The sequence below is a fragment of the Ahaetulla prasina genome, chromosome 5 (genome assembly GCF_028640845.1).
Source record: "Ahaetulla prasina isolate Xishuangbanna chromosome 5, ASM2864084v1, whole genome shotgun sequence".
Classification (NCBI taxonomy): Eukaryota; Metazoa; Chordata; class Lepidosauria; order Squamata; family Colubridae; genus Ahaetulla; species Ahaetulla prasina.
In genome coordinates this window covers 67,148,944-67,176,799 of record NC_080543.1, presented here as the reverse complement: position 1 = coordinate 67,176,799, position 27,856 = coordinate 67,148,944, and the positions used below count along the sequence as shown (strand labels likewise).

Below are 27,856 nucleotides of genomic sequence, written 5' to 3'. Positions count from 1 at the left end.
AGGAGAAAAAAAGCACATAATCAAACACAGCTCAGATTCACAACAGTTCTCATTGTCATCATGGGCAACTGGGTAGAGAATGAGGGACTCTCCATATTTGTCATTGTAAGTACATTTGTTGTGCATTTTAGTTTTCCAGAACTAAAATCTATTTAGTTTTATAAAAGCATCTTCAACTCAAGTAGTACAAAAATCTAAAAATGTCTTCTTGTTTTGAATGCATTGTAGTTTTAACATATGCAATATTTTAAGCAAGAAAAGTGTTACAGCTTTAAAAACAATTACTTATAGAGAACTCTCGATGAAATATGAACTGTTCTACTGGAAAAATAGGAAATAAATATGATTTATAAAAAACAAGTTCAGGTGGTACCAATTTAAGGGCTTGCAAAAGAAATTGGTGCCTTTTATAGATTATTATAAATTGTTATGTGAGTAGGCATTTTATTTATGCCTTTAATTGTGTCTTTTTTTCCTATCAGCTAGTTTTGAATACTTTTTTGGATACCAGTATGATACTAACAAAATTTTTTGGGATTAATATAAAACTAGGCTGGACCATGAGACCATTGTTTACCCAACTTTTACCCAATTCATATAATTTCTAATCATGTATTATTGTAGATATTTCCTTCAGAACTAAGTAATTATCAATGTAACTAAAGACGTCACATTTAACAAAAGAAGCTCAGATTTCCAGGTAGTTTCCAAAATGTGGACTAGCTTTCTGTGAAACTTTTGAAGCCTACTAAAATATAATTAAAGTGCTTGATCAGTAAGCAAACAAAGTTAATGAAATTGACAATATTAACGCTGCCACCACTACTACCACTACTAAGGGTAAGATTTTAAGAAGTTTCACTTAATTTTGAGAAAGCTCCTCTGCATTTAACATTGCTGCGATCAGTCTTGGAAAAAATCAGGGCATAGTCACCATCTTGTCTCTGCTAGTGACAAAGAGAAGGGGTCAGGATGTTAAGCAGCAGCACCACTACTAACAGTATCCAATGCTATTTTATTGCTCATAGTTAGGTTGAGGATGTGATTTGAAATTTAAAAACAGCAATGCACTTCTAAATGTCATTATTTATGACCATCATAATTTCAAGATACCTTGAGTTACGACCACAATTGAGCCCAAAATGTATGTTGCTAAGTGAAACATTTGTTAAGTGAGTTTACCCTATTTTTCAACTTTTCGTGCCACTTGTTAAGTGAATCATGCCATTTGTTAAGTTAGTAACATGGTTGCTAAGTGAATCTGGATTCCCCATTGACTTTGCTTGTCAGAAGGTTGCAAAAGCTGATCACATGACCCCAGGACACTGCAACCATCATAAATATAACCACTTGCAGTGTTTGAATTTTGATCACATGACCATGGAATGCTGCAATGGTCATGTGAAAAACGGTCATAAGCCACTTTTTTCATGCCATTGTAACTTTGAATGATCACTAACTGAACTGCTTTAAGTTGAGGACTACCTGTATTGAAACACTTCGCACTTGGGGAAAGAAGCCCAGCCTTCATTGAATACAATGCAATATAATTGTCTGAATCTATTTGGACTCACTGTTGAATGTAACTGTTAAAAGTAGAATTGGTTCAAATTGGATTGTATAATCTTTTGACTTTGCTGCTTTTCCCAAAATCTGGGCTAGATTTTCCAGAAACCTATTCTGATCATTAGATCTTGCAATTATAGTAAAGTCCTGAAAATAATTTTAGGCCATGTTTTTCTTCTTTCAGCTAGTATGGCTGGGTTTAAATGTTTTCCTCTTTTGGTATTACTACTTAATATATGATAAAGGGCCGCTGTACTACTATACAAGAGAACTTCTTGGGGTAAGTCCTACATCACATGCTGTTTGTTCCCACGTTTCAGTGAACTTCATCATTGTTCTAATGTTTACTGGATATTGCTGCTAATTGCTGCTCAAAATGTGCATTGCTGATTTATACGGCCAGTTCTAACTTTTCAAGGTGATCAGCTCTGCAAAACAGTACTAGTGATAGCTTCTGCAAATCCACAAGAAAAGGCAGGAAAATGACCACACTGAATACAAGTCTTTCTCCTCAGCTTTTCTTTAATGATGTTGTATCTAAAGTCTGTATGTCACTAGGTCATTAATGCCAGCAGTTTCTCAGAGAACTCCCAGATAGTTAACCAAAAGAGCCACATATGATTTCCAGTAAAGTCCATGGGATCACAATTGAATCTATTAATTTTAAGATGCAGATAAAGATAGCTCCAGGAAGTTTATCTGAGTCCTCTCTGAATCTATAGGTAATAGTATTTCAAGCTTAGTCTTCTGGTTCTCTCCTTTTGACAAACAGGTTTCTCAATTTATTCTATATTGATGAGATCTAAAGTTCATGAGGCTGTATTCATTCCCAACAATGACTGCCCTCTGTTAAGAGTCAATCAACTTCAGTGGTTACTAATTTCAAGATGTGTCATCTGGAATTCCCAGAGTTTCTCAGGCAGCCTCAAGCACATATCTTAAAGTTGCTAAATGGCTGGGGAATTCTGGGACTTCAAATCCACACATCTTAAAGCTGCTAAGGTTGAGAAACACTGGTCTACTCTCTCATAATTTGTAGGTTACCAGAAATGCCTCATTTCCCCCCAAATTTGAAAGAAGTCTCCTTTCTTTCTGTTGTCATCCATATGACAATTGGATTGATTGAGAACCCACCTGTGATTGCAACCATTTTCTGTGCGGCTTGCAGAGGTCCAGTTAAGCCGTCAATGTTTCTTTTTGCTTTGGGAAAAAACTTGAGGTTAAAACTCTCTTCTTAATAATCCTGGCATAGGCAAAATACTTTTCCTTCCTTCTTTTAGCAAGAGAGAAACTACTGGGAAGAGCAAAGTTAAGCCCAGTCTCACCCAGTGATCCTGATCAGAAGCACTAAAAGTTAGATTTAACTTTTTCCCAGAAATTCTAATTATTGCTTCTTCTGCTGTTAATTTTAACAGACCAATAGCCTGGGGTTGTTGTTTTTTTGCTGAAAATACATCAGGAAGAAATAATACAGTATGATATTATGCCGAGAGTGAAAATCTAGATATATATATATAGAATATTCCTCCATGATAAAATGTCAGTATCTTTTTCTCTGAAATGTTGCAACTTTATTTCAGCTTGACTGTTATAAAATGCAGCTGTCTATTAAGCAATCTTAGAAGTCTCTGTTCAAGCCCATTTCCCTTTTTTTGTCCTTTCACTTCATATCTGAATCAACGGCCAAGCAAACCAAATATAACACTCCTCCTTGTTTAAAAATAATCCTTGTAGGACAATAACCCTAAACCACTGGAAGTTCTGTTACAACTATTATGAAGCAAAAAAAACAATGTGTGGTGCATCAGGATTCATTTGTTTCTTGTCCCTCCCCCCCACACCATGGGAAGAACCTAACATCAGCCACTACTAGAAGGAGAGGACAGTCTTCCGGGAAATATTCTTAGGTGTTGCTTAAGAGTATTGCCCCATCAAGAACCTGATTCTTCTTGCTTTATGCAGGAATTAGAAGCAGAGTTTGAGCAAGACACAAAGGGAAACAGTACATTACAAATTCATCTGGTTTAGTACTATCTAGCTGGGTAGATACAGAGCAATGCAGGCTGCACAGCAGGGTGTCCAACTTTGGCAACTTGTAGACTTCAACTCCCAGAATTCCCCAGCCAGGTTGGACATCCCTGCTGCAGAAAAAAATAGTTATTTCTCCCTTTTTTTCAGTCTAAAAGAATATCAAAGGGTCTCAAAATTCTGAAGGGAATCTAATTCCAAAAATTACCACAAATCAATAATTTTTGAATTGAGCAGAAATATTTTAAGAGCAGAGGGAAGAGAAAGCTACTGGATAAGAAGGGTAGAAGCCACAAAGCAGATGTAACTGTCAAGAGAGTTCCACCCAAAACAACAAAACCAATAAACAGTCACAATGTGCAATAGTTAGAGTCTCAGGAGAAACTCCTCTTGTTCCTCTTAAAATACCTTTCTTCCCAAATTGTGTTTAAACAATGATATGGTGCTCTTTTCCTCCATGCTCCATCTCTTGATAACCTTGCTTCTGGGCAAGGTGGTCATCCATTGGATTACTTAAAATAAGCTGAGGTATTAATCATCAGAAATTGTCTTCTTTCCATAGAAGCTTTGAATTTAAATAACGTCACTCTGTCTCTTAGAACCATACTGTGAATAGTTAGTATCAGTTAGTCTATGTTATGCCAACAATGCGAAATTTCTTGGTGTGTATTAGTTTGCAGTTAGTGTTTGTTTCAGACTTAATCCTATTTTTCTTCACATTCATATATATTGTAATAGGTTTTTATAAATGGCACCCCGGAAGCTCATGACTTTTCAGATGTTGCTAAACTATAATTTCCAGCATTCTTTTCTATTACTCATATTGGCCAGGTCTGCTGAGAATAGCTCAACAACATCCACAGTCCCTATATAATTTTAATGTTGATTCTCCCTAGGGCTTTTAGTTCTATTTCAATATATTCTTAAATGATATTGCTTTATTAATTATGATTCCATTGTCTGATGTTTAGCCTTATTTGGCATTGGCCCGGGCACCTGCAGCATGTCTGAATTTCAACTGCCTATTAATTCTGCTTCCTGTCTGTAGAAATCTGCTTTCCTTTCTCAGAGGCTCAAGTGCAGTAAGTATTTACTATTTTTAATGAAAAAATAATCATCATCTTAAACAAATGAGGGTTATCTTCTATTCTTTTAATCTTGTAGATTACATACTATTAATACAAATGTTGTGATAGTGAATGAACTTTCTCTGAAGATGGTGTTCTGACTTCTTTGAACAGCTAAAACATGAGACTATTCAGAGTAGAGTCATTCATTAAAAAGGACTCTTATGTCCCCCCAGTTACTGACTGGGTCAAACAGTATATAAGCCAGGCTTTTCTTAATCAATGTGATAAATCAACTATAAAGACATAAAGCTAAACCATAAATTAGTTTATTCATGCATACTAAGCTATGGTTTGTTTTAGTCATGATTTTATGAACAATTCATAAACTAGTTTCAGTCTTATATACAAGCAGTATGATCAGACCAGTGGTGAAATCTGAACCAGTTTACTATCGGTTCACTGGCTGCGTATGCACGCTGCATGCGCATGTGCAGTGCGCACCATGTACCAAATGCAAGATGCGCAGGAGTGCAGTGCACACCAAAAGGAGGCATGGGGTAAGTAGAACAGCACGCGGGGGCGTGATCAGCTGTGACACACATTTTTTTTTACTTTTAAAAGCATTTTTAAAAGCTGAAGAGGTTGTAGAAAAAATGCTTTTAAAAGAAAAAAAAGCCCCGGACAATCGCGCAGCTCAGCTGGGCATGGGCAGGGGGCCCAGGGATTTTTGCTACCAGTTCTCCGATGGCACTCGCTGCCATCACTACTGGATCGGCCGATCCGGTCCGAACCAGGAGCATTTCACCCCGGATGAGACTTACAAAGCTATTTCTAATTTGTTTTTCCAACTTTTAAAAGTATTATTTCCTTATAGCTCATTGATTGCAAAGGAAAATCAGTATTCTCCAAGATGGGCATCTCTAGAAGTGTGGACCTTAACTTCAAAAATTCTCAGAAGGGTAACGCTGTCTGGTGAATTCAGGAAATTGAAATCAATATATTTGAAGAATGCCCAGGTCAGGGAACACTGCAAAGAGATGCAAAAAGCAAACTAGGGATAAGCAGAAAGCACAGACTGGTCCCAATTTAAAATTATCCTAAACCAAAACCAAGCACAGAGCTCAACTGAATGTTGGAAGAGCTTCTATGGGGTAGCTATTGTAGAAGAAAAGTAAAGAGAAACAAGATATACCAATCTTCTAATGTAATTAAATTAACATTTATTTTTATTTATTTATTTATTTATTTATTTATTTATTTATTTATTTTGTCACAACATCATACAAAAAGATTATATAGTATATAAACATATATATGAGTAAATATTAGGAGGTATAAGCATATATATATATATAGGAAGAAGAAAAGGAAAAAAACATTTCACAAATTAGGATCTACACTGTCTCAATAAATTTCAAATTGGATGCCATATTTGAGTGTTTTGAAAAAAGATGGAAGAAAAAATGGATAAAATGGATAATTTTGTAAAACAACTGCTGAAGTTACAAAACAAATCTCTAGAGAAATAAACTAATGACAGAATGGGCATCTTAGAGAATAAATAAGGAATTGTGAATATAGAATTTGAAAGAGGAATGGATAATTAAGTTCTGTTGGAGCTTAGAGAAAAAGAATTTATTTGAAATTTAGAATCATTCCAGAAATTTTAGGACAATGTTAGAAGAAAGGTTGTTCAGGCTTTAGCAGATTTTTTAGATTGGCCAGAGGATGAGATTGGAGAGGAGACTGATGAAGATCAACATACCATCAAGACTAAAGACATTCTGTTGGATTGTTAGACAAACAATTGAAAAATCATATGATACTCTTTTGTTATGTATTACAATGGTGGTGAGTCTTTTATATGCCAAATGATGGAAAGACTCAATAATACCTACAACGGAAGAATGATTAGTAAAATTGATAGTATTAGTGAAATTGACAAATTGCTTAGAGAAAAAATATGGATTAACTTGTAATGCTACTTAGAAGCCACTTATAGACTTTTTAAGTAAATAATAATAATAACCTTTATTGTCACTGCACAACATTTGTACAAAGAGATTGGTGGAGCTCCCTCAGTGCACCCCCACAACCCAATACAACTCACAGTGGAAACAGAAAATCCCTAACCCAATAAATCATATTAACAAACACCCAGTCCTATTACACCAGTGTGAACATGTTACACATTGTGCCGGCCCTGCAAGTCCATCGTACTATGTAGTTATGTTATTTCTCATTTAGGAATCTGACTGCCCACGGATAAAAACTGTTCTTCAGCCTGTTTGTGCGGCTGGATATGCTTCTATATCTCCTTCCAGATAGTAGGAGGGTAAAGAAGTGTGGACCAGGGTGTGAGTCGTCCCTGAGGATTTTCCTCACTCTTCTAAGGCATCGAGCCCTAGCGATCTCATTTAGTGGTATCAGGGGACAGCCCACAATGTTTTGTGCTGTGCTCAATACCCTCTGTAATGTTTTTCTATCCGTGGCTGACAGGCCGGCATGCCATACCTGATGAAATAAGTGGGAACGTTTTCTATTGTGGACCAGTAAAAGGTCCAACAGTAACAGCTGTTGTTCCACCCTGTTTTTACACAAGACCCTAAGGAAATGGAGTCTTTGTAGGGCTGTCCTGGCTACCTGGATCATGTTGTTTTTCCAGGTAAGATCTTCACTGAGATGGACTCTCAGGAATTTAAAGGAGGAAACTCTCTCTACACAGCTCCCCTCAATGTAAAGTGGGGCAGGTTCCTCTCTCTTCCTCCAGAAGTCCAACACCATCTTCTTGGTCTTGCTGATGTTCAGCTGCAAGTTGTTTTTTAAGCACCATGTGGATAGTTTTTGAACCTCCCCCCGTATGCTGTTTCATTTCCACCTATAATAAGATCCAGTATAGTGGTGTCATCTGCGAACTTAATGATCACAATGGATGGGTCAGATGATACACAATTGTGTGTACAGTGAATACAGGTAGGGACTGAGCACACAGCCCTGTGGGGAGACAGTGCTAAGCTTCAGAGAGGTGGATATGACAGACCCAGCTCTCACTGTTTGTGGCTGGTCCCTCAGAAAGTCTTTGATCCAGTCACAGATAGAAGAGGGAAAATCCAAGTCAATCAGCTTTTCGATAAGGATGCTCGGCAGAATGGTGTTGAAGTCCAAGCTATAGTTTATGAAAAGCAGCCTGACATAGTTCCCAGGTTTCTCGTGATGGCTTGCTACAGAATGTAAAGCAGTAGCTATGGTGTTGTCTGTCAACCTATTCCTCCTGTAGGCAAACTGATATTTGTCAAAGCCGGTGGGAGGCATGTCCTAAGGCAGTGATAGATAACCTTTTTGCCATTGTGTGCCAAAAGCAGGGGGAGTGTGGGAGGGTCAAGTGCATGCCCACACCCATAATTCAATGTGTCCCACACATGCATGCACAACTCCCCACATTCCCCCCCTTTTGGCACGCTATAGCATGGTGAACCCAGTAGTTCCATTTTTCATCCTCCCTAGGCTCCAAAGGCTTTCTTGGAACCTGAAGAGGGCAAAAATGGTCTTCCCACCCCCCTGGAGGTCCTCTGGAGGCTGGAAACAATCTGTTTCCTGACTTCCGTTGGGCCCGGAATGCCTGAAAATCAGCTGTATGGTGCATGCATGCGTGCTGGAGCTGAGCTAGGGCAATGCTTGCATGCCCATAGATATGGCTCCGTGTGCCACTTGTGACACATATGCCATAGGTTCACCATCATAGTCCTAAAGTATTAGAGAACCAATCTCTTGAAGCATTTCATCACTACAGATGTTAATGTGATAGGTCTGTAGTCATTTAGGCAGTTAATCGCTCTTTTCTTCGGGACTGGAACAATTGTGGCTACTTTCAAGCATGATGGAACATTGGCCCTTTGCAGGGAGATGTTAAAGATCCTTGTCAGGACTCCTGCTAATTGATCGGCACAATTCTTTACCACTATCCCCAGCACCCCATTTTGACCTGCAGCTTTGCAAGGATTCACAGCCTTCGATACAGCTTTCCCTTGGTGTTTGTAGAGAGTGAGTGGCTGGAAATCAGAAGACTGGCGGGCAGTGGCTATGGGATCTGGTCTTTTTACCTCGTAGCGGGTGAAGGTCTTCAACTCCTCCACCAACGAGGGGTCAGCACTGATCCTGTTCCTCGTGTTGCCCTTATAGTTAGTTAGATGTTGCAATCCCTGCCACACCTGCTTCGGGTTGTTATCTTCCAGATGGTTCTCCACCTTATGTTTGTATTGTTGTTTAGCCATCTTAATCCCTCTTCTAAGGTTTGTCCTGGCTTCTCTCTATATATCACTGTCCCCTGCCTTAAAGGCAGAATCCCGGGCTCTCAGAAGGGTTCGTACCTCAGCAGTCATCCAGGGTTTACAATTCCCATAGACTTTGATGCACTTATCCGTTGTTATGCTGTTAGTGCGTACTTTGATGTAAGGGTATGGCGTCAGTGTATTCATGCAGATCGTGATATTCAAATACACTCCACTCAGTAGTTTCAAAACAGTCCTGCAGCTGACTGAGAGCGCCCTCTGGCCAGGTTTTAACCATTTTCATGGCTGGCTGAGTTCTTTTCCTAAGAGGGACATAGTTAGGGCATAACAGGAGTGAAATATGGTCAGATGTACCCAGGTGGGGGAGGGGGATTGCTCTGTATGCCTGTTTCAGGTTAGAGTACACATGGTCTAAAATGTTCTTCCCTCTGGTCGAGAACTGCACATACTACACAAACTTAGGGAGAATTGTCTTTAAACACGCTTCATTAAAGTCCCCAGCCACGACAAACACGCCTTCTGGATGAGTTTGCTGCTGCCTGGAGATGACATCATATAGCTTAGAAAGTGCCATGCTGACATTAGCATCAGGTGGAATATAAACAGCTATAATGATTATCATAGTGATTTCTCTAGGCAGATAAAATGGCTTACATGTGACAATCATCAGTTCCACATCTGGGGAGCAATACATATAAGCTACTTTGCGTTAACACACCAGTTACTGTGTATATAGATACAGAATCCTCCTCCCTTGCTCTTACTGGAGTCCCCATTTCTGTTGAAGTGATAAGTGACACAGCTTGTCAACCCCACTGCCTCATCAGGTACAGATGGATGTAGCCAGGTCTCCATTACAACCATCACACAGCTTTCACGAAGAAGCCTGTTTGCTGCCATCTGCAGCTCTAATTCGTAAATTTTGTGGACGAGAGATCTGGCATTCGTCAAAAAGCTAGGCAGTGCTAGTCTGTGTGGCTGCTTTTGAAGTCAAGCCAGCAGATGGAAAATGGAAAAATAATAAAATTTGGATATGTAGATTTAATTTTTTTATTATTATTTTAATTTGAATTTATATCCCGCCCTTCTCCGAAGACTCAGGGCAACTTACATTGTGTTAAGCAATAGTCTTCATCTATTTGTATATTATATACAAAGTCAACTTTTATTGCCCCCAACAATCTGGGTCCTCATTAATGATTATTAATGATTAATGATTAATGATTATTAATAGATTATTTTTTAAAAATGGATGTTGTATTGTAACTGTAGAATAAGAATTCAATGTAAGTTTCATTTATATTTATTGTAAAAGAAATCAGAAGTCATTCTCTTTTTGTATTTGTTTATTTTTAATTTTGTTATGCTTCTGTTATTGCTCTCTGTTTCTTTACTCTTTTTTTCTTCTACTCCAGGGGTGTCAAACTCAAGGCCCGGGGGCCAGATTTGGCCCATGGGGTGCTTAGATCTGGCCCATGGGGCTGCCCTCAAAACAGTGAAGGATCGACCCGTGGTGCCTCTGCCAGGAAAAAATGGAGCTTGGGAGTCCTCTGGAGCTCCATTTTTGCTGGCAGAGGGTTGCAGGAGGCCATTGCAGCTGAAAATAGAGCTCGGGAACCCATTTTTGCTGGCATAGTGGTCAGGCCACCATAGGCACCCGTGACATAAGTGACATTGAGCTGGCCATGCCTACCCTGGCCATGCCCAACCCACCCATCCATCTATCCCCGAGGTCAAACACAACCTTGATGTGGTCCTCAGTGAAATTGAGTTTGACACCCCTGTTCTACTCTTTTTCTTATTATTAGTTCTTATTAGTTTTTATCTTTCAGTCTTCAAATATGATAGTTATTTTTTTTTAAAAGAAGTATTCTCTGATACTGTGGTCCCAAATGATGAAAATCCTGATCATTTAGGACTAGCATCTTACCTGTGACTAGAAAATAAGTGTGAAGATTAAATAAAATCAATAGGATATAATGTCCCTATTCTCAATGCAGTATTCTGCGCTAACTGGATTTCAAGGCGCTTCATATAAAACACATTGTAAATAAGTATAAATATGAAGTTATTGGGGTATGAACTATTATATCAGAGCTACAGTAAAGGCCATCACTGACACACTAAAGTAAGGTGCAACAAATCATATTTTGCTATAGGATCCCTTGTGTACCTAATAAATAAAATAAATGAATAAATAAAATAAATAAAAACAATGGATTCAGTGGGGATACAACTTTTCCAGAACAAAATGAAAACAATATACCCTCACATATAAAACATCCACTAACAGCACATGTTTTGTCCAGATTGAACTTCAATTTATTGCTCCTTTACTACTCCATAATTATAGCATGCATTGCTTTAGCACTTCCATTGTCCACCCAGATGAATAAAAAGGAGATGGAGGGGATGATAATTTAAAGGTAGAAGAGAAAAACAGGCATGTTGCTTATAACTGAAGGCACATTCACAGTCAAGGCCTCCTCATTTGATAGGGCCTGAAACAGATTCAGTGGAAGCAGGTAGCAATTGGCAATGGTCAGCAAATTTTACGAGATATTGTTTAGTATCAGCCCAAGAATGGATAGATAGCACTTCAAACTCAGAAGAGAGAACCAGGAGAGACAGATATATTGTATTTCAGTTTTTCTTTTGAATCTCTAGTGTTGCTCAGTGCGCGTCAGAAGACAGTTGGACAGAAACCTGACATTTCACAAACTGGTGGCCTGGATGATTGCACTACATACTGGTGAGTGTTCCAAAGTTCTATTTTATTCAAAGTCTCATCAGTTTAATAAACAAAACTCATACTGAAAGAAAAAGTTTCTGGAAAGGCATGAAAAGCAAAGAAGACAAAACATTTGTTAAACTGATAGAAGAGAATATTTGTAGCTCAGGGTTGGGTTGCGGGATCCTTGGTGCTCTCTGAGCTTGGCTGTTTTCTTCCAAATGTTTCATTACCACTCTAAATAGCTAACATCATCAGTGTAGTCCATTTGCTAAACCGTAATACAGTTGGATATTGAATGAACTTGTCCACTCTGCTTTATAAAACATGGCTTTTAGCCATGTTTTATAAATCATGACTATGATTTAGCCAATCATAGTCAACAGATTATGATTAAATAAACCATGATTTAGTACAGTATAGAAATCCAGATTATAATTCTGGAAACTATCAAACAGGCAGAGGATATATGAAAGAAAAGTTTATTCTATGTAATATATTTAATTTTAGATGTCTCAGGTCATCAATTCCTATACAAAATATTTTAAAAAATAGCTTTGTGAACTTTTTGTTTAAAAGAAAATAGAAAGAAAAGGAACATAATATTTTGACATAAATTTACTGGGGCTTTAGCCGTTTTCATTATTGTGAATATGTGCTAGCAAGATATCTTTTTCATGTCCTGTCAATTCCTTCAGCATTAAATGCATTTATTCTACCTTGCTATCTAAAGTTCTTGTGCTATTTTATATTTATTTCCAAACATTTTATACAGGAGAAAAATAATGCAATTTAACTAGCTATACAACTTAAAAGTAGAAATACAATGACCTATATCTGTAAATATAGTTTGCCACCAGTTTGTGAAATGTCTTATAGACTTGTTTTTATATTTTATAGGATGTTTCAGTTCTCAAAATAGTTAGCAAAAAAAGCCTTTCTATATGAAAAAACAAAGCATTTTAAAAATGATTTATCTCTTTACTATTTAATATATTTTTTCTACCCCACTTTTTATTTATTTTTTGCCAGCAATCCATACAATTGCACATTTATTTAACGTTGAAAGATTGGTGGATGCACGCACTGAAGAAAATGGAAGCATTAAGGGTGCACTGTCTGATCTGGGTGACCAGCCAGGTGAAAGTTACCTGAATTTTGCCAGAAAAAAAATTTCGGTAAGGAGATGGGAGAAAAATCAGAGAATTATTGTTTCTCACGCATGTATACCGAAAGATTTTACTTTTCCCTATAATCATTGCTATCCTAACATAATGCTTTTTATTGGGGATATTGTTGCTTGGTTTTAAAGCAAAAGAAGTTACCCAACTCTGTCAGAATGGATATATTTGGTATGATTATATTAACCTGATTTTTCCTTTCCAGAACCCTATCGGTGGCCTCTATGTGGCATTTACGACTTTGGCTGGCCTCAGTGGTGTTATCATTACATTGTGTCTAATACTAATTATCACATCATCTACCAAAACCATTCGCAGATCATACTTCGAAGTATTCTGGTTTACTCACCATCTGTTTGTTATTTTTTTTGCTGGTCTTGTCATCCATGGATTTGGGTAAGTATTTGCACTTATTCAGATATCACATTCAAGAACTGCCTAGAGACAGTATCAAAGGGACTTTTTTAGGACAATCTATCAGAACAATAAATGACTTAAGTTTGTAATAGAATCATTTTTAATCTGATGTCTTTAGACTAAGGGTCCCCAACTCCTGGTCCATGGACTGGCACCAGTCCAGGGCATGCCAGAAACTGGGTTGCACAAAGAAGCCAAGCCGCATCTATGAGATGCAAGTAGCATGCCAAACCACACCCTCTCCAGTCCATAGAAAAACCTTTCTCCATAGAACTGGTTCCTGGTGTCCAAAGGTTTGTGAGCCCCTGCTTTAGACTATTGTTCCCAACTGGTCATGCAGTCTGGGGCTGATGTAATTACAGTTCAAAATAATGGAATGTGAACTCCTGAAACAGCTAATATGAATGGACTTCTTGCATAACGTTTTGCTTTTTAACCCTGAACTTGAAGATATATGTAATTGGATTGGTAGCTGTTGCTCTAAATACACAACTGTTTAAACTACATAGCCCATATGTGTAGCTAAAATGTAGGTACATAAATTAAAATTATTTAGTAAGCAATAGAACATACTGTTCCTAGTTCATATATTATACTATTACACAATGTTCATTTTGATGTAGTGTGATGTATAAACCACGTGTTTAACATGCCATGATTATACCATGGATTGGTACAAATGTCTGAAATATGATGAGTGGCTATCATGGGAAATATATATCAATAAATATATATTTCATTAATATGCTGTTTTCAGAATTAGTGCAAAATATTCCTATCATGCTTCTTGTTTAATTGCTGTAGATGTTTTTACAATGGATCAGTATTATTGCTCCTAATGCTTGGTGTTATTTGCAGAAGAATTGTACGTAGGCAGACCAGTGAGAGCTTTTCAGTACATGAACCAAAAGGTTGTGCCAAAAATTACACAGTCTGGGGGGAAATATCTTCATGTCCTAAACCACAGTTTGCTGGAAATCCTCCCATGGTATGATCTCTTGCTTCCTTGTTAAAAAAAACTACACAGCTGTAAAGACTCCTGAATTTTTAATGTTAATGTTAGAATTTGCTGAAAGAAAGTAAAGTTAGAGAAAACAGTTGAGGGTTCAATCAGACATAACTTATATGAAGATTATTATAAATATTTGATTCTTTTCATTCATATGTTCAAGAGTAGTTTCAGACAAAGGACAACATATCTCTTAACAGCAACAGACTTCTGAAATAGAGATTTGTGAAAGATGCAACTTCCTATTAACCAATAGCTGTAAGCTTTTGCAAGCAACAAACTTCTTGACTGTACAAGAGGCTAATGTCTGATTTCACAGCTGAAACAAATTTTGGTATATACAAAGCAGCTGTCTTTCTATTTAAGAGAGTGAGTTCACATCTCATGCTAAATCATAAAGTGATTAATTTTAATTTAACATGTATGCACAGCCACTGTGATTTGAAAACCATTGTTTCAGTTGAACCATGTTACATGAATTTAAGGAATAGTGTCATGTGTGAACATTTATTAAGAAAAGTTAAACAATTTTTCATTTTCCTTTTACTCATTCTCTTGGCAGACATGGAAATGGATCATTGGCCCTATGATTCTGTATGTTTGCGAGAGACTGGTGAGGTTTTGGCGCTCACAGCAAAAAGTGGTTATTACAAAGGTAAGAGTCATAAAGGTGTTTTACATGTCTTATGCCACGCAAAATGTTAGTCATTTTGTTGTTGCCTTATCATCAGTGATACCTACAAACATAGATACCTACAGATAATGAAATCCAATGCTGGGAAGAAATTTCCAAATTAATCATCGAAGTATTTAACATATTTATTTGGAAGCCTCTTCCCAGCATTAATATATTTGACCGTTCAAAATATTCTAAATAAATATTGGACTTAAACTATTGTTACTTCATTTATCAAACTTGTGTTAACTTAGGACTAACTTTGATTTCCTCTGGCATTCTGAGAATTTTATATCTTGTGTCAGGTTGTCACACATCCTTTCCAAACCTTTGAGCTCCAGATGAAAAAGAAAGGCTTTAAGATGGAAGTTGGACAGTACATTTTTGTCAAATGTCCTGAAGTATCTGTACTGGAATGGCATCCTTTCACACTGACTTCTGCCCCTGAAGAAGATTATTTTAGCATTCATATACGTGTTGTAGGGGATTGGACAGAAGGTTTGTTTAAAGCTTGTGGCTGTGACAAAGAACAACTCCAAGAAGCTTGGAAACTTCCTAAGTATGTATTCATTGTAATAGTAATTATATTTTCTATGAAATACCTTGTTATAAAGTATCAATCATAAAATTAAATTTGGAACCTTTCAGTGCTATTCAATACTATCAAAATGGAAAAAAAATCTTAAATAGCTTAATTGTACTATGAAATATCAGATATTCCTTGACACAGAGATGAGTTTATCAGCACTGGGAGCTCAAACTAGAGTGCATTATAATTATTATTATGGCTCATCGCACAGTTAGCCAGATTAGACGGGGTTTGGCACTTCTATCTAGTTATCAAATCCTTCCCAAGAACCTGGGATAGGCAGATGTTGTTGAATCAATTAATTAATTAATTGAATTGTGGATGTAAGCTGTTGCAGTAAAGCTGCCTGGGATAGACATGTCATTTCTTGATCGTCTTAAAGGTTTCATTGCAGGATATAAACTGTTCCAAATAAAACTGCCTTTTGCAACTGACTGATAATGATTTTGTCATTGCTGATGTGTTCAAGTGTTGCTCCAGAAGTTTTGGGATTGGACTCAAGGTGCCTATTATTGGTACTATTTTTGCTTTATTATTATGGGCTTTGATCAAAATTAAAATAAATTCTTCAAAATATGGAATATCCCTAAATAGAATAAGGTTGGCTTCACCCTGGTGGTAGATTATTACAGTATGACTCAGTAACAATAAGTCGTAATCTTTCAATCAAACAATAAAATCTGAAACTTTATCTTCCCATTCTAGGATAGCTGTTGACGGTCCCTTTGGTACTGCTAGTGAAGATGTATTCAGTTATGAAACCGTGATGCTTGTTGGTGCGGGCATAGGGGTTACCCCTTTTGCATCAATCCTCAAATCTGTGTGGTATAAGTACTGCAATAATGCTATGGACCTACGACTCAAAAAGGTATGTGCCCAATCTGTTCCTGACCATTCAACATTTGTTTTCTAGCATTCAATAGCACATATATGCTATAGCATATATACGCTGTAAAAACTAGTATTTCACATCCAACTTTCCCCACCCTTCCCCATCTTTTTCAGATGGCTTCGACTTTACAATTTCCAATTAATATGGCCAAGTTGAAGAAGACAGATCTTTATTATTATAGGATGCATATATATATATATATATATATATATGGAGAGAGACTGTGAATAAGTTAGGAATTGTCCTCACTTGACTCTAACTATAGCATAAACATATCCCAATAACTGCTTTTTTCTGCTATGTTCTCACAATATTTCTTTTGTTTTATCCTCAGCTAATATCATTATCATTTGCTTCCTGACTTTAAAATAGTGTTCCTCTCTTTTTCTAAGACAATTTTCTATGAAAAAAATAGACATTACTCACTGACTATTTGGTTGCTGATGCAGTTAGCAATTGGCATTTGCTTGGCTCCTGTTGCTCCATGCATAATAACAAACTTCTAAAGTTGGAGTGGAGCAGAAAAAATTACTTTCCCAAGAGAATTAAGTTAAACACAATACTACACAAATGATAACATGCAAATTGGAACTGCATGTGAGTCTTATTGGCCAGTCACAGACATTTCTAGTGAGTCAGAAATAATAATAAGAATAGTGAAAAGAATATGGTCACACAATACCCTTGTTGGTAGAAGCCACAGAAAAGCAGCAATGCTTCCAGAGGTGACAAAATCAGCAAGACCCAGATAACAGAGACTTCCTATTTTGGCTTAGTGAGACTGAACATCTGCCTGAGTGATGTCTGACACTTATCAGGTATTTGAGCTCACTGTAAGTGTTATGTATCTTTAAATATTTTGGCGGGAAACAAGCACGTTGCTGATTGGTTGAAGCCGCCGGTGAAAAAGTATATAAGGAGAGGTTTTTCCCCAGCCAGGTCGCTGGGTTCACCCTATATTAAAGAGCTGTTGTCACTACCCTGGTCTCCAGCCTCGTTACTTCCCGAACTTAACACTGGCGACGAAGGTGGGATACCGAGGTTAAGGAGCACCAGAACCGAGCTGAAGCACGGAAGAACCGAACCCAGCAAACCTAGGGCAGAAACGCGGAGATGGCCAGTTACACTCTGCCCGCGCCGTTTGACCCAGCCAGAGACAAATGGGGAACGTACATGACCCGTTTCGAGAGCTTCCTAGAAGCCAACGAACTGCAAGGAGTTCCAGACAACCGCAAAAGGGCATACTTCTTGAGCCACTGCGGTCCCGAGGTCATCGACATCGCGGAAGCCCTGGCAGAGCCAACGCCGGTACAATCAGTATCGTGGCAAACTCTGCAAACCCTGCTTAAAAACCATTTCGCGCCAACGCCGTCCAAATACGTGCGGCGTTTTGAATTTGGTGAGCGCAGACAGCTGGAGGGCGAATCCATCAGCGACTACATGGCCGCCCTGCGGAAAGCCTCCAAAGACTGTGGGTACCGAGACCTGGACGAGGCGCTGCTAGAGCAACTTATCCGTGGGGTCAGAGACATGCGTTTGCGGAGGCGGCTGCTATCAAAAAGCAATCTAACGCTGGCAAACGCCCTGGACGAAGCCAGAGCGCATGAAATGTCCACCCAAGCGGCGGAGACCCTGCAAAAGCCACTCACACCGAAGGCGAGCACAAAGTCAACCCCGGTGCACCAAGAAGAGATCCAAACCGAATCCGACGGTGAGGATGAGGAAGGGGTTTGTCGAACCGAGAAACGCGGCAAAGAAGACCGGGACGAATGCGGAAGTTGCGGAGGTCAACACCAGCGCCAACACTGCAAGTTCAAGGACGCTACATGTCGGCGGTGCGAGAAGAAGGGGCACCTAGCTCAAGTCTGTCGAGCTCCCCAACCTTCCCGCCGAAAATTCAAATCGGCCAATCAGAGCGCGGGATCGGCAAGGCGACCCGTGATTGGCTCAAACAAAAAAGGCGCTAACTCGAATCAAACGACTGTGATCATAGGCCGCGCCACAACCCGGGTGGAGAAGAAAATTTTCACCAAGCCCAAAATAGAAGGAGTGCCGTGCTGACTAGAAGTGGACACCGGGTCAGCGATCACCATCATGTCCTGGGACACTTTGGCGAAGGCGTTGCCATCAGTCGCGAAGCGCCACCTGCAAACACAACGGCTACGAGTCCACGACTACCAAGGGAATCGCATCCCTGTTCGAGGGACCACCTCTGTCCGAGTCGAGTACGGACCACACAAGAAGACCCTGCCCATCACGATCGTCGAAGGGACCCTGCCTAGTTTGTTGGGACTAGACTGGTTTCGTGCATTGGGCATGGGAGTGACTGGCATCTACAGAAGTGACTGTAACCTGAAAGACATACTCATGAACGAGTTCGAAGATGTCTTCAAGGACTGCCTGGGCAAGTACAAGGGGACCCCTATTTCCTTCAACTTAGACCCCCAGGTAGCCCCCATTAGGTTAAAGGCAAGGAGAGTCCCTTTTGCCCTTAAACCTAAGATTGACAAGGAGCTAGATAAGCTCATAAATCAGGGGATTCTGGTGCCAGTCGATCACGCAAAGTGGGAGACACCAATCGTCACCCCAGTAAAACCAGATGGGTCAGTTAGAATCTGCGCTGACTACAAGGCGACATTAAATAAAGCCTTACAGAAAAGCGCTTACCCGGTTCCCGTGGTGCAACACTTGCTGCACTCGTTGGGGCAAGGGCAAGTCTTTGCAAAGTTAGACTTGGCTCAAGCCTATCAGCAACTGCCCGTAGACGCCAACACAGCCGAAGCCCAAACGATTGTAACTCACAGAGGTGCTTTCAAGTGTACCCGATTACAATTTGGGGTGAGTGTGGCACCGGGGCTGTTCCAAAATTTAATGGAACGACTTCTGCAAGGGCTCCCAGGGGTAGTCCCCTACTTCGATGATGTATTGATATCAGCCGAAAATTTAGAGGAATTGGGGGAGCGTTTGAGAAAAGTTCTGGGCATTTTCCGGTCAGCTTAAAGTTCACAGGTTAAAGTGAACAAATGCCAGATAGGGGTAGAATCCGTCGAGTTCTTGGGCTACCGAATAGACAAGAAAGGAATTCACCCCACTGAGAGCAAGGTCAAGGCAATCAGAAAGGCTCCAGCGCCAAAAAACAAAACAGAGCTACAGGCATTCCTGGGGCTAGTGAATTTTTACGCGGTCTTTTTAAAAAACAAGGCGACAGTTGCTGAGCCGCTGCATAAGCTTCTGGGAAAGAATACTGTTTGGTCTTGGGGAAAGTCGGAAGCTAGGGCTTTCGAAGCAGTAAAAAACCTACTCTCGAGCGATAGCCTACTGGTCCAGTATCATAGCTCAATGCCATTATTGCTGGTTTGCGATGCCTCCCCTTACGGGGTGGGGGCTGTGCTCAGCCACAGACTTCCAAACGGCACAGAAGCCCCAATAGCCTTCTACTCCAGAACGATGTCCTCAACAGAGAGGAACTATAGCCAGTTGGATAAGGAAGCGCTAGCAATTGTGTCAGGGGTAAAAAAGTTTCACGAATACGTTTTTGGTAGAGACTTTGAAATTGTTACTGACCATAGACCGCTGTTAGGGATCCTGGCTGGCGACCGCCCAATGCCTGTGGCACTTTCGCCACGATTGACCCGATGGACTATTTTCTTAGCCGCTTATTCCTACAAGTTGCAGCATCGACCGGGAAAAGAAGTGGGGCATGCGGACGCTTAAGCAGATGCCCACTACCAGGGCGATCAAGACCCCACTCCGGGACGCCCATCCTGCTAATTGACTTTTGGACTCTGGCCCAGTCACATCTAAGGAGGTGGCTCGGCATCATACCGGGACATTACTTTGAGGACTGTACTCGGTTGGGTACAAAGAGGGTGGCCGCTGCGCGGGCGGCGTTTAAGGAATTTGTAAAAACGTGGGAACTCTCGGCTCAAGGGGTGCCTGCTATGGGGCGATCGAGTGGTGATTCCGGAGAAATTGAGGGAAAGGGTATTGGACCTCCTCCACGAGGGTCACCCAGGGATCGTAAGGATGAAGGGGCTAGCAAGAAGCTATGTTTGGTGGCCACTCATGGACTCAGAAATTGCTGAGAGGGTAGGAAAATGCCAGGCTTGCCAAGAGTCCAGACCTCTACCCCCAACGGCCCCAGTCAGGGAATGGGAAAAACCCCAAGGGCCCTGGTCAAGAATCCACATTGATTTTGCTGGCCCTTTCCACGGCCAAACCTTCCTAGTGGTAGTCGACGCTTTCTCTAAATGGTTGGAGATCATTCTCATGAAATCCACGACAGCCGAGGCAGTAATCGCAGCCCTGCGCCACCTATTCGCAACCCACGGTTTGCCTGACACGCTCGTATCCGATAACGGCCCGCAATTCACGGCAACCCAGTTTGAGGAATACTTGGCAGATGAGGGCATCCGACATGCCCTCTCTGCGCCTTTCCACCCTGCGTCGAATGGCCTTGCAGAGCGTTCCGTCCGGAGCGCTAAGGAGGCATTGTCCAGACTCAAGCCAGGCGACTGGCAAACAAAGATAGATTTCTTTCTGGCCGTTCAGCATAGAACCCCCAGCACTGCTACAGGCAGAAGCCCAGCCGAATTATTGATGGGACGGAAGCTCTGGTGCCCACTTGACCGTTTAAATCCCCATTACACACCAGAGGGTTACAAGGGGGAACTGGAAAAAACTAGAGAAATGGGCATAGGCGACCGAGTGTGGGCCCGCAACTATGGGGACGGCCCAAGTTGGCTAGCAGGGCAAATCATAAAAGCAACCGGTCCAAAGTCATACTTAGTTGAGTTAAAAGACAACCGAGTATGGAGGCGCCACATAGATCAGATAAGAAAACGAATAGCCGAACAACCCGAGCTAAATGAGACAGATCATGACCACTCATTATTTGAACCCACAGCTGACCCTAACCCGGGGGAGGCGCAAGACTTAGCTGAATTCCCGGAGGTCCAGCGACGCCATCAGGTGCCCAATGGAAACAGCAGGGACAACTCTGCAAGTAATCCAGGGCCGGATGGCCTAGAGAAAGAGCTGGGAGGAGCAAACAGCCCCTCCGACCAGCTCAACCCACTCCCAAGGACTGAACCGCGCAGGTCCGAAAGAATCAGGAGACGCCCAGGTTATTTGCGTGACTACGTCGAAAAATAACATGTAAATAATATGTAAAAATAGGTAAAGTGTTTTCTGGGAGGGGAGGAGTGTTATGTATCTTTAAATATTTTGGCGGGAAACAAGCACGTTGCTGATTGGTTGAAGCCGCCGGTGAAAAAGTATATAAGGAGAGGTTTTTCCCCAGCCAGGTCGCTGGGTTCACCCTATATTAAAGAGCTGTTGTCACTACCCTGGTCTCCAGCCTCGTTACTTCCCGAACTTAACAGTAAGAGTTTAGTGTTCTTTTGAAAAAGCATTAGACTGGTTTTTAAACATGAGCTTAGTACTATCTTGAAAGTAAAAACATGAGCTTAGAACAGTTGAACCTGGGAAAGACAGCTGGCCAGCTGTGTATTGATGTTTCTGTTACTCTGAATGAAAAAAAAATCAACTCACATTTTAAATATTTCTGCTCCTTTCACTTCTGTGCTAGGCTGGCATCTACATTATTATAGCCAAGGGATTGTCAGATGTGAAAGTGCTTTGTGGGTTTAAGGGAGAGGGGAAAGTGAACGAAGTCGCCTAACTAAAGAGGATCTAATTATGTGAACATGTTCAATTTTATTCCCTCAGATCTATTTTTATTGGCTCTGCCGAGATACCCATGCCTTTGAATGGTTTGCTGATCTCTTACAATCAGCAGAGGCTCAAATGCAAGAAAAGAATCAGACAGATTTTCTCAGCTACAACATCTATCTTACTGGCTGGGATGAATCTCAGGTAACTATTGAATCAGAGCAATTGGATCTTTAGGAAAGGCAGGCATCCACTGCCTATCCCCTATGAAGTGGGATCTGGATGGTGGGACTGGATCCAGAGTTGCTACTGCCCATTAATCCAACAGGCTTTTATTGGCCATTTTCACTGTTGTCACATTATAGATTCCACCATTAAGGTACCACCACAAATATTTGAAAAGTAAATACTGTAAAGACAGATGGCAGCAGATCTAGATTTACTAACAGATTTACCAACTTTTTCTGATGGATAATTGTGATCACACTGTTCTGAGACTAAAGTGTTATTGCTGAGAATCAAAGGCAAGTAGGTATCATCAATGCAAAGGATTCAAGCAAGCATATTTATTACAGCAATGCAAATGTTTCAAAAGAGACTCTTCAGAATGAATGGGATGGGAGTGTGTATGAAGCTGCTTTTTAAGTGGTTGATGCAGTAGCCAGCATCTTCTTCCAGGCAGGCATGGGTGCTTGAAAAGCTGCTCCAACTATTTTTTCATGCACATAACAGCCATTCTATTGAGCTTGCTTGTGGAGGAAGAATTAGTAACAGTTTTGGGGAGTGGTGGGAGAGGACGGAAGAGTTTTTCATATCTGGAAAAAGATGTAACTATAAACAGAAAGAGGTGCATGGAAGCATTATGCATTCTGATGGACTTCTTTCAAAATATCTGCATAGCTCTCATATCTGTAAACATGTGTTAAGATACAAAAATATATGGTTTTTATTCAAGATGATAGGATTTCTTCTCTTTCTTTCATATACCATCTGAATTAAGAAATAAATATACTATATGTTGATTGTATGCCATTAAGTCCCTGTCAACTCTAAGCGACTAGAAAGATAGATTTTCTCCAAAAAAATGATATATTTAAGTGGAATTAGTAATATTATCTCTGCATGACGGATCTTTGTTTCAGCTCCTCACTTCTGAGGCAAGCAGCCTTTTGGAAGACATACAGTATGACTCAGTTCTTTCTGAAAGTACTTTATAGGAACATTTCTATTTCTTCCTTTTAATTTAAAAGAAACCCTTCAGAATTTGCTTACAACATTCGTGCTGGCTACAAGAATATTAGGAGAAAGACATCATTTGAAAAAGAAAGATGAAGTTTTTGTTTTAAAAGAAATCAGTATAGGCTGTGATTGTGATTTAAATGGTCTCTTTGAGGGAGATGGGTGGTTTAGAAATATGAGAAATAAATAAATAAATGTATTAAACTTATTTATGTTATTTTTGAAATTACTGTTGAGGTAGAATATGGTAGGATTAAAATTATCTGCAGTCATCTGAAGATGACTGCAGTTTAGTAAATATGCATTGCATGCTAAGTGATCTTCTGTACCAGGAGTTTTAAGGTCTTCTGTGCTGGATAGAAATCAAACTAGCTTAAGAAATTGCTCTTCAAATTTGGCAACATAGGCAGCCAGATATTTGACTAGCAATATTTCTTTGTTTAGTGGACTGCCCTGGTGTTTTATCCCTCTCATCCATCTCAGAAAATAAGCACCAATTAGTTTCATTTCATGTTGGTAGATCTTTTGGGAAAGCCTTCCTTGATTGACACTCCTTCATATTCAACACTTTCCTATCCAGTGCATCCACTGATCGATCAGAGTAGGAAGGGACAGGCTTTACCATACTTCTTGTCATTTGGGCGCTAGTGGAATTTTTATTAATTTCACTCAGTTAAAAAGAAGAAAGCCCACCATTTCAACCCCTCACTTGTGAGTCTGTTAGAAGAAACAAAATTTGTCTTGGGTTTGTGCTGATGAGTCTATTAAAATAAAACAGACTTTCACTGCATCAAAGAAAAAGAAAAAAACACAGAGGTTCAAAACCCTTCAGGGGAAGGTAACTTCAGAATATATCAGGTCAAAATGATAAAAGGGAGTAGGCATTCCCACCACAATGCACAGGAGCCAAGTGGTAAGGAGTCATTTGCCAACAATTAAATGACCCTTAAATGCTTTTTGTTCCACCAGATGCAATGCAAGGAAAATTGGATTGCTTGCAATAGTTAGATCAAAAATGACATCATGCATTCTTAGCCTCAAGAAACAGGACACTATACTCACATTAGGGCAAGCCATCAGGAAATATTAAGAGGCCTCTTCCTTAGTTTTTCCTCCAACATATACCGTACATATTTCTTGGCTTTGTGTTATATTTTTCTCTGTTGGATACTATTGGGTTATTTGGAGGTTATTATTTGGAACCAATCTCTCTCTCCCTCTTTTTTATATTAAACACAGTAACTCTGCTTATATTTCCCAATCTATTTCCTTCTGGATGTATTGGATTTCAACTTCTGTGGGTGGCTCTGGCTAGAAATTACAACTGGAAGACAAAAACTTTCCTAACAATTTTCTAGTTTTTTTTACAAAAAGTTACCTAACAATCTTCTAATAAGGCTATTTCTTGTTTTTAACTTTCTAGGCAACTCATTTTACAATGCATCATGATGAGGAGAAAGATGTGATTACAGGCTTGAAGCAGAAAACTCAATATGGAAGACCAAATTGGGAAAATGAGTTCAAAACAATTGCAGGCCAACACCCAAAGTAGGTTTTTTGTGCAATTATTAAATTTTATTATATCAGTATATAATTACTTTTGTTTCATTGGTTTAATAAGTGCTGGTTCATGTTGATTTTTGCCACTTTGACTTTTGTGCAAAACCTGTGGTGGGATCTGCAGTTGAAGTTGTCAGGTGTGAAAGATCAAATTCATGCATTAAGTTTCAATTTAACTTATTGCTAAAAGCCTATCTACAGGAATGTTTTCAACTAAGCTCAGCACCTGATTATAGTTAGATAAAGACTAGAATAGAATAGAATAGAATAGAATAGAATAGAATAGAATAGAATAGAATAGAATAGAATAGAATAGAATAGAATAGAATTTTTTATTGGCCAAGTGTGATTGAACACTCAAGGAATTTGTCTTGTCAGTGTACATAAAAGAAAAGATACATTCATCAAGAATCATAAAGTACAACACTTAATGATAGTCATAGGGTACAAATAAGCAACCAGGAAACAATATCAATATAAATTGTAACGATACAAGCAACAATGTTGCAGTCATACAGTCATAAGTGGAAGGAGATGGATGATGGGAACGATGACAAGATTAATAGTAGTGCAGACTTAGTAAATGAGTGTTGAGGAAATTATTTGTTTAGCAGAGTGATGGCATTTGTGTCTAGTTGTTCTGGTGTGCAGTGCTCTATAGCATTGAAAAATCAATAAAAACTTGTTTTAAAAAATAATAATAATATCCCTATTTACATTATGTAGTATATTTGGGACCTAAATATCTGTTTTTCGCTTTATACCTTCAGTTCCAGGGTTGGTGTTTTCCTATGTGGACCTGAAGCCTTGGCTGAAACTCTAAATAAAATGTGCATTAATAATTCAGAAGCTGACCCAAGAGGCATACACTTTATATTCAATAAAGAAAATTTTTGAAGATGTACTTACGAAATGTAATTTAGCCATGGTGAATTAATTGAAATTAATGAGAAATTAATATTTCATTGGAATTTTGTTAAAAGTTCCAGGTGTGTTTGATATTATGTACTTTAGAGGAAGAATATACAGTTTTAAACTGACCCTTTTTTAAACCCATGGCAAGTCTTCTTAAAAGGTTTAGGATATATTAGCATTGTCAAATAAAGATTGAATTCATATATTGTGTTAAACCATAAAGGAATTTGCATTGTTTTATGTTAGTGTGTAATCCAAATATATTGTGGATTACAAAATAGGTTTTATGGCAAGCTGGGCAATATGCAGACCATGGACTCTTTTGACTCCCCCAGCATGCCAAAATCTGATCCAGAGTTAGTTCCTTATTCAATCACAGAACTCATTGAATGATTTTGAACCAATCACTGTCTCTCAACATTACCAATCTCAATAGGTTGCTACTGGTAAACAAAGGACAGACAGTGTATACAAGCAGCACTAAAACTATAGCAAAAATGTTCTAAGGTGCTCAGTTACAACACCTCACTCATTATAAATCTCTTGAGACTATATGAATAAAATTTTGTAATCACTGCTTCAGGCACTTAGATGTGTATTTTGTGTATCTCTTAGAATAGAAATAGCACACCAGAAAATGAAAACTCTTCTTGGTATATTTTCAAATTAGGAGAATTATTAGAGAAAGGGTTTAAAATACTGAACATCAGAATGAGATTAGCTGTATTCCAGTCCACATTAGAGTTTGTATGATATATCCCAGATGGAAATCAAGCAGGTATCTAGTTGTACTGGTTTTTGCTGCTCACTAAAGAACATTCCTCAGCTCAATTTAATATCTTATCCTACAAACTATTTAGCTCACAAGTTTAAAAGAATTTGTCCTTGCAGCAAATATGTTGTTGAGACATATAATATTTGCTATTACACTGCTCTGATTTTCAGGGCATTTGGCAAATCTAATTGTCCCTTTACTGATACAATTAACAGGACAAAATGAAACTGTTATGGCCCTCTTTTTGTTAGATGTGTAATATTGCTAATGTTGCCAAATTTTGCATAGCAGAAATAAGTTTGGCAGACAAATAACATCCCTGGATACAGAGAAATGAATTGAAGGATCTGAGGGTTTTTTAAAAATCATTATCATTGATTGGATAGTGCTTAATTGCATTCTTATCCTGATCATTGATTGAACAAATTTATTTCCTGTTTTTGTTATTAATTTTATGAAATCCTAGCAATTTGTCATAAAAATCTACTGGGATATCATTGAATTGCTGAAATGTATTTTAATAAACTAATAGGCCATTAGTTTAGCATTTAGTAAATATATTTCTTAGCAGTATTTTATTACTAAAACTATTAATACAGTACTTATTGACCACTTAAATGTTATTTCCCTTAGTATCCATTGACTGAATTCATATTCTGCTTTACCTCTCTTTATTTGTATTTTATGTACTCTTTCTATTCTTCTTAATCCTTTTTTATATTTTATAATTTTTGATGTGAAGTTGAATAAAATTTCTAGTCAAATACTAGTCAATGAATTGGAAGGTCCCTTCCAACTCTGTTGTTATTTATATTTTATATTTTAATTCTTTACAATAGGACATAATTAAATTTTGATGATTTTAAAAGAGCAGTCCCCCCCCAAAAAAAGACCCCACTGTAACTTAAATCTAGACTTGACTGAATTGTGTTCAGTGTTGTTTTTTTAAATGTTAACAATTCTGGATCATACAATATAATAAAATGTTGGTATAGTGTGTTCCTTCCAATACCATTCATGCATGTTTATTTAGAGTTCAGTAGCAGTATATTCTGGGCAGAGGATAAGGAGTTCTACAAAGTGTATGTAAATAAGGGCTGCATAAATCATATAATAGAAATAAAATTCTTCTTTTCAAAATATTAAAACAGTTTGATTATTGGTACTTTTCAGTGTTATTTTATTTAAATAAATGCTATTTTTTCCCCAATTTGTTAATATGGGAATACTGGAATATGGGAATATT

General features: G+C 38.8%; 1 protein-coding gene across 2 annotated transcripts; it reads left to right on the top strand.

Annotated features, from left to right (window-relative positions):
* Positions 1 to 27,760, top strand: LOC131199100 (cytochrome b-245 heavy chain). 2 transcript variants are annotated; one of them, XM_058184453.1, is made up of 13 exons: positions 1 to 105; positions 1,751 to 1,846; positions 4,566 to 4,676; positions 11,621 to 11,705; positions 12,717 to 12,862; positions 13,071 to 13,261; positions 14,141 to 14,270; positions 14,854 to 14,946; positions 15,273 to 15,526; positions 16,262 to 16,424; positions 22,179 to 22,325; positions 24,784 to 24,908; positions 25,691 to 27,760. In XM_058184453.1, the coding sequence occupies exons 1-13, from the start codon at positions 61 to 63 to the stop codon at positions 25,815 to 25,817; spliced, it is 1,713 nt and encodes a 570-aa protein (XP_058040436.1). In that variant the 5' UTR covers positions 1 to 60; the 3' UTR covers positions 25,818 to 27,760. The 2 variants fall into 2 exon arrangements, with proteins under 2 accessions (XP_058040436.1, XP_058040437.1); XM_058184454.1 differs by lacking the exon at positions 1,751 to 1,846 and having other exon boundaries at positions 46 to 105.
* Positions 27,761 to 27,856: the final 96 nt, after the last annotated feature.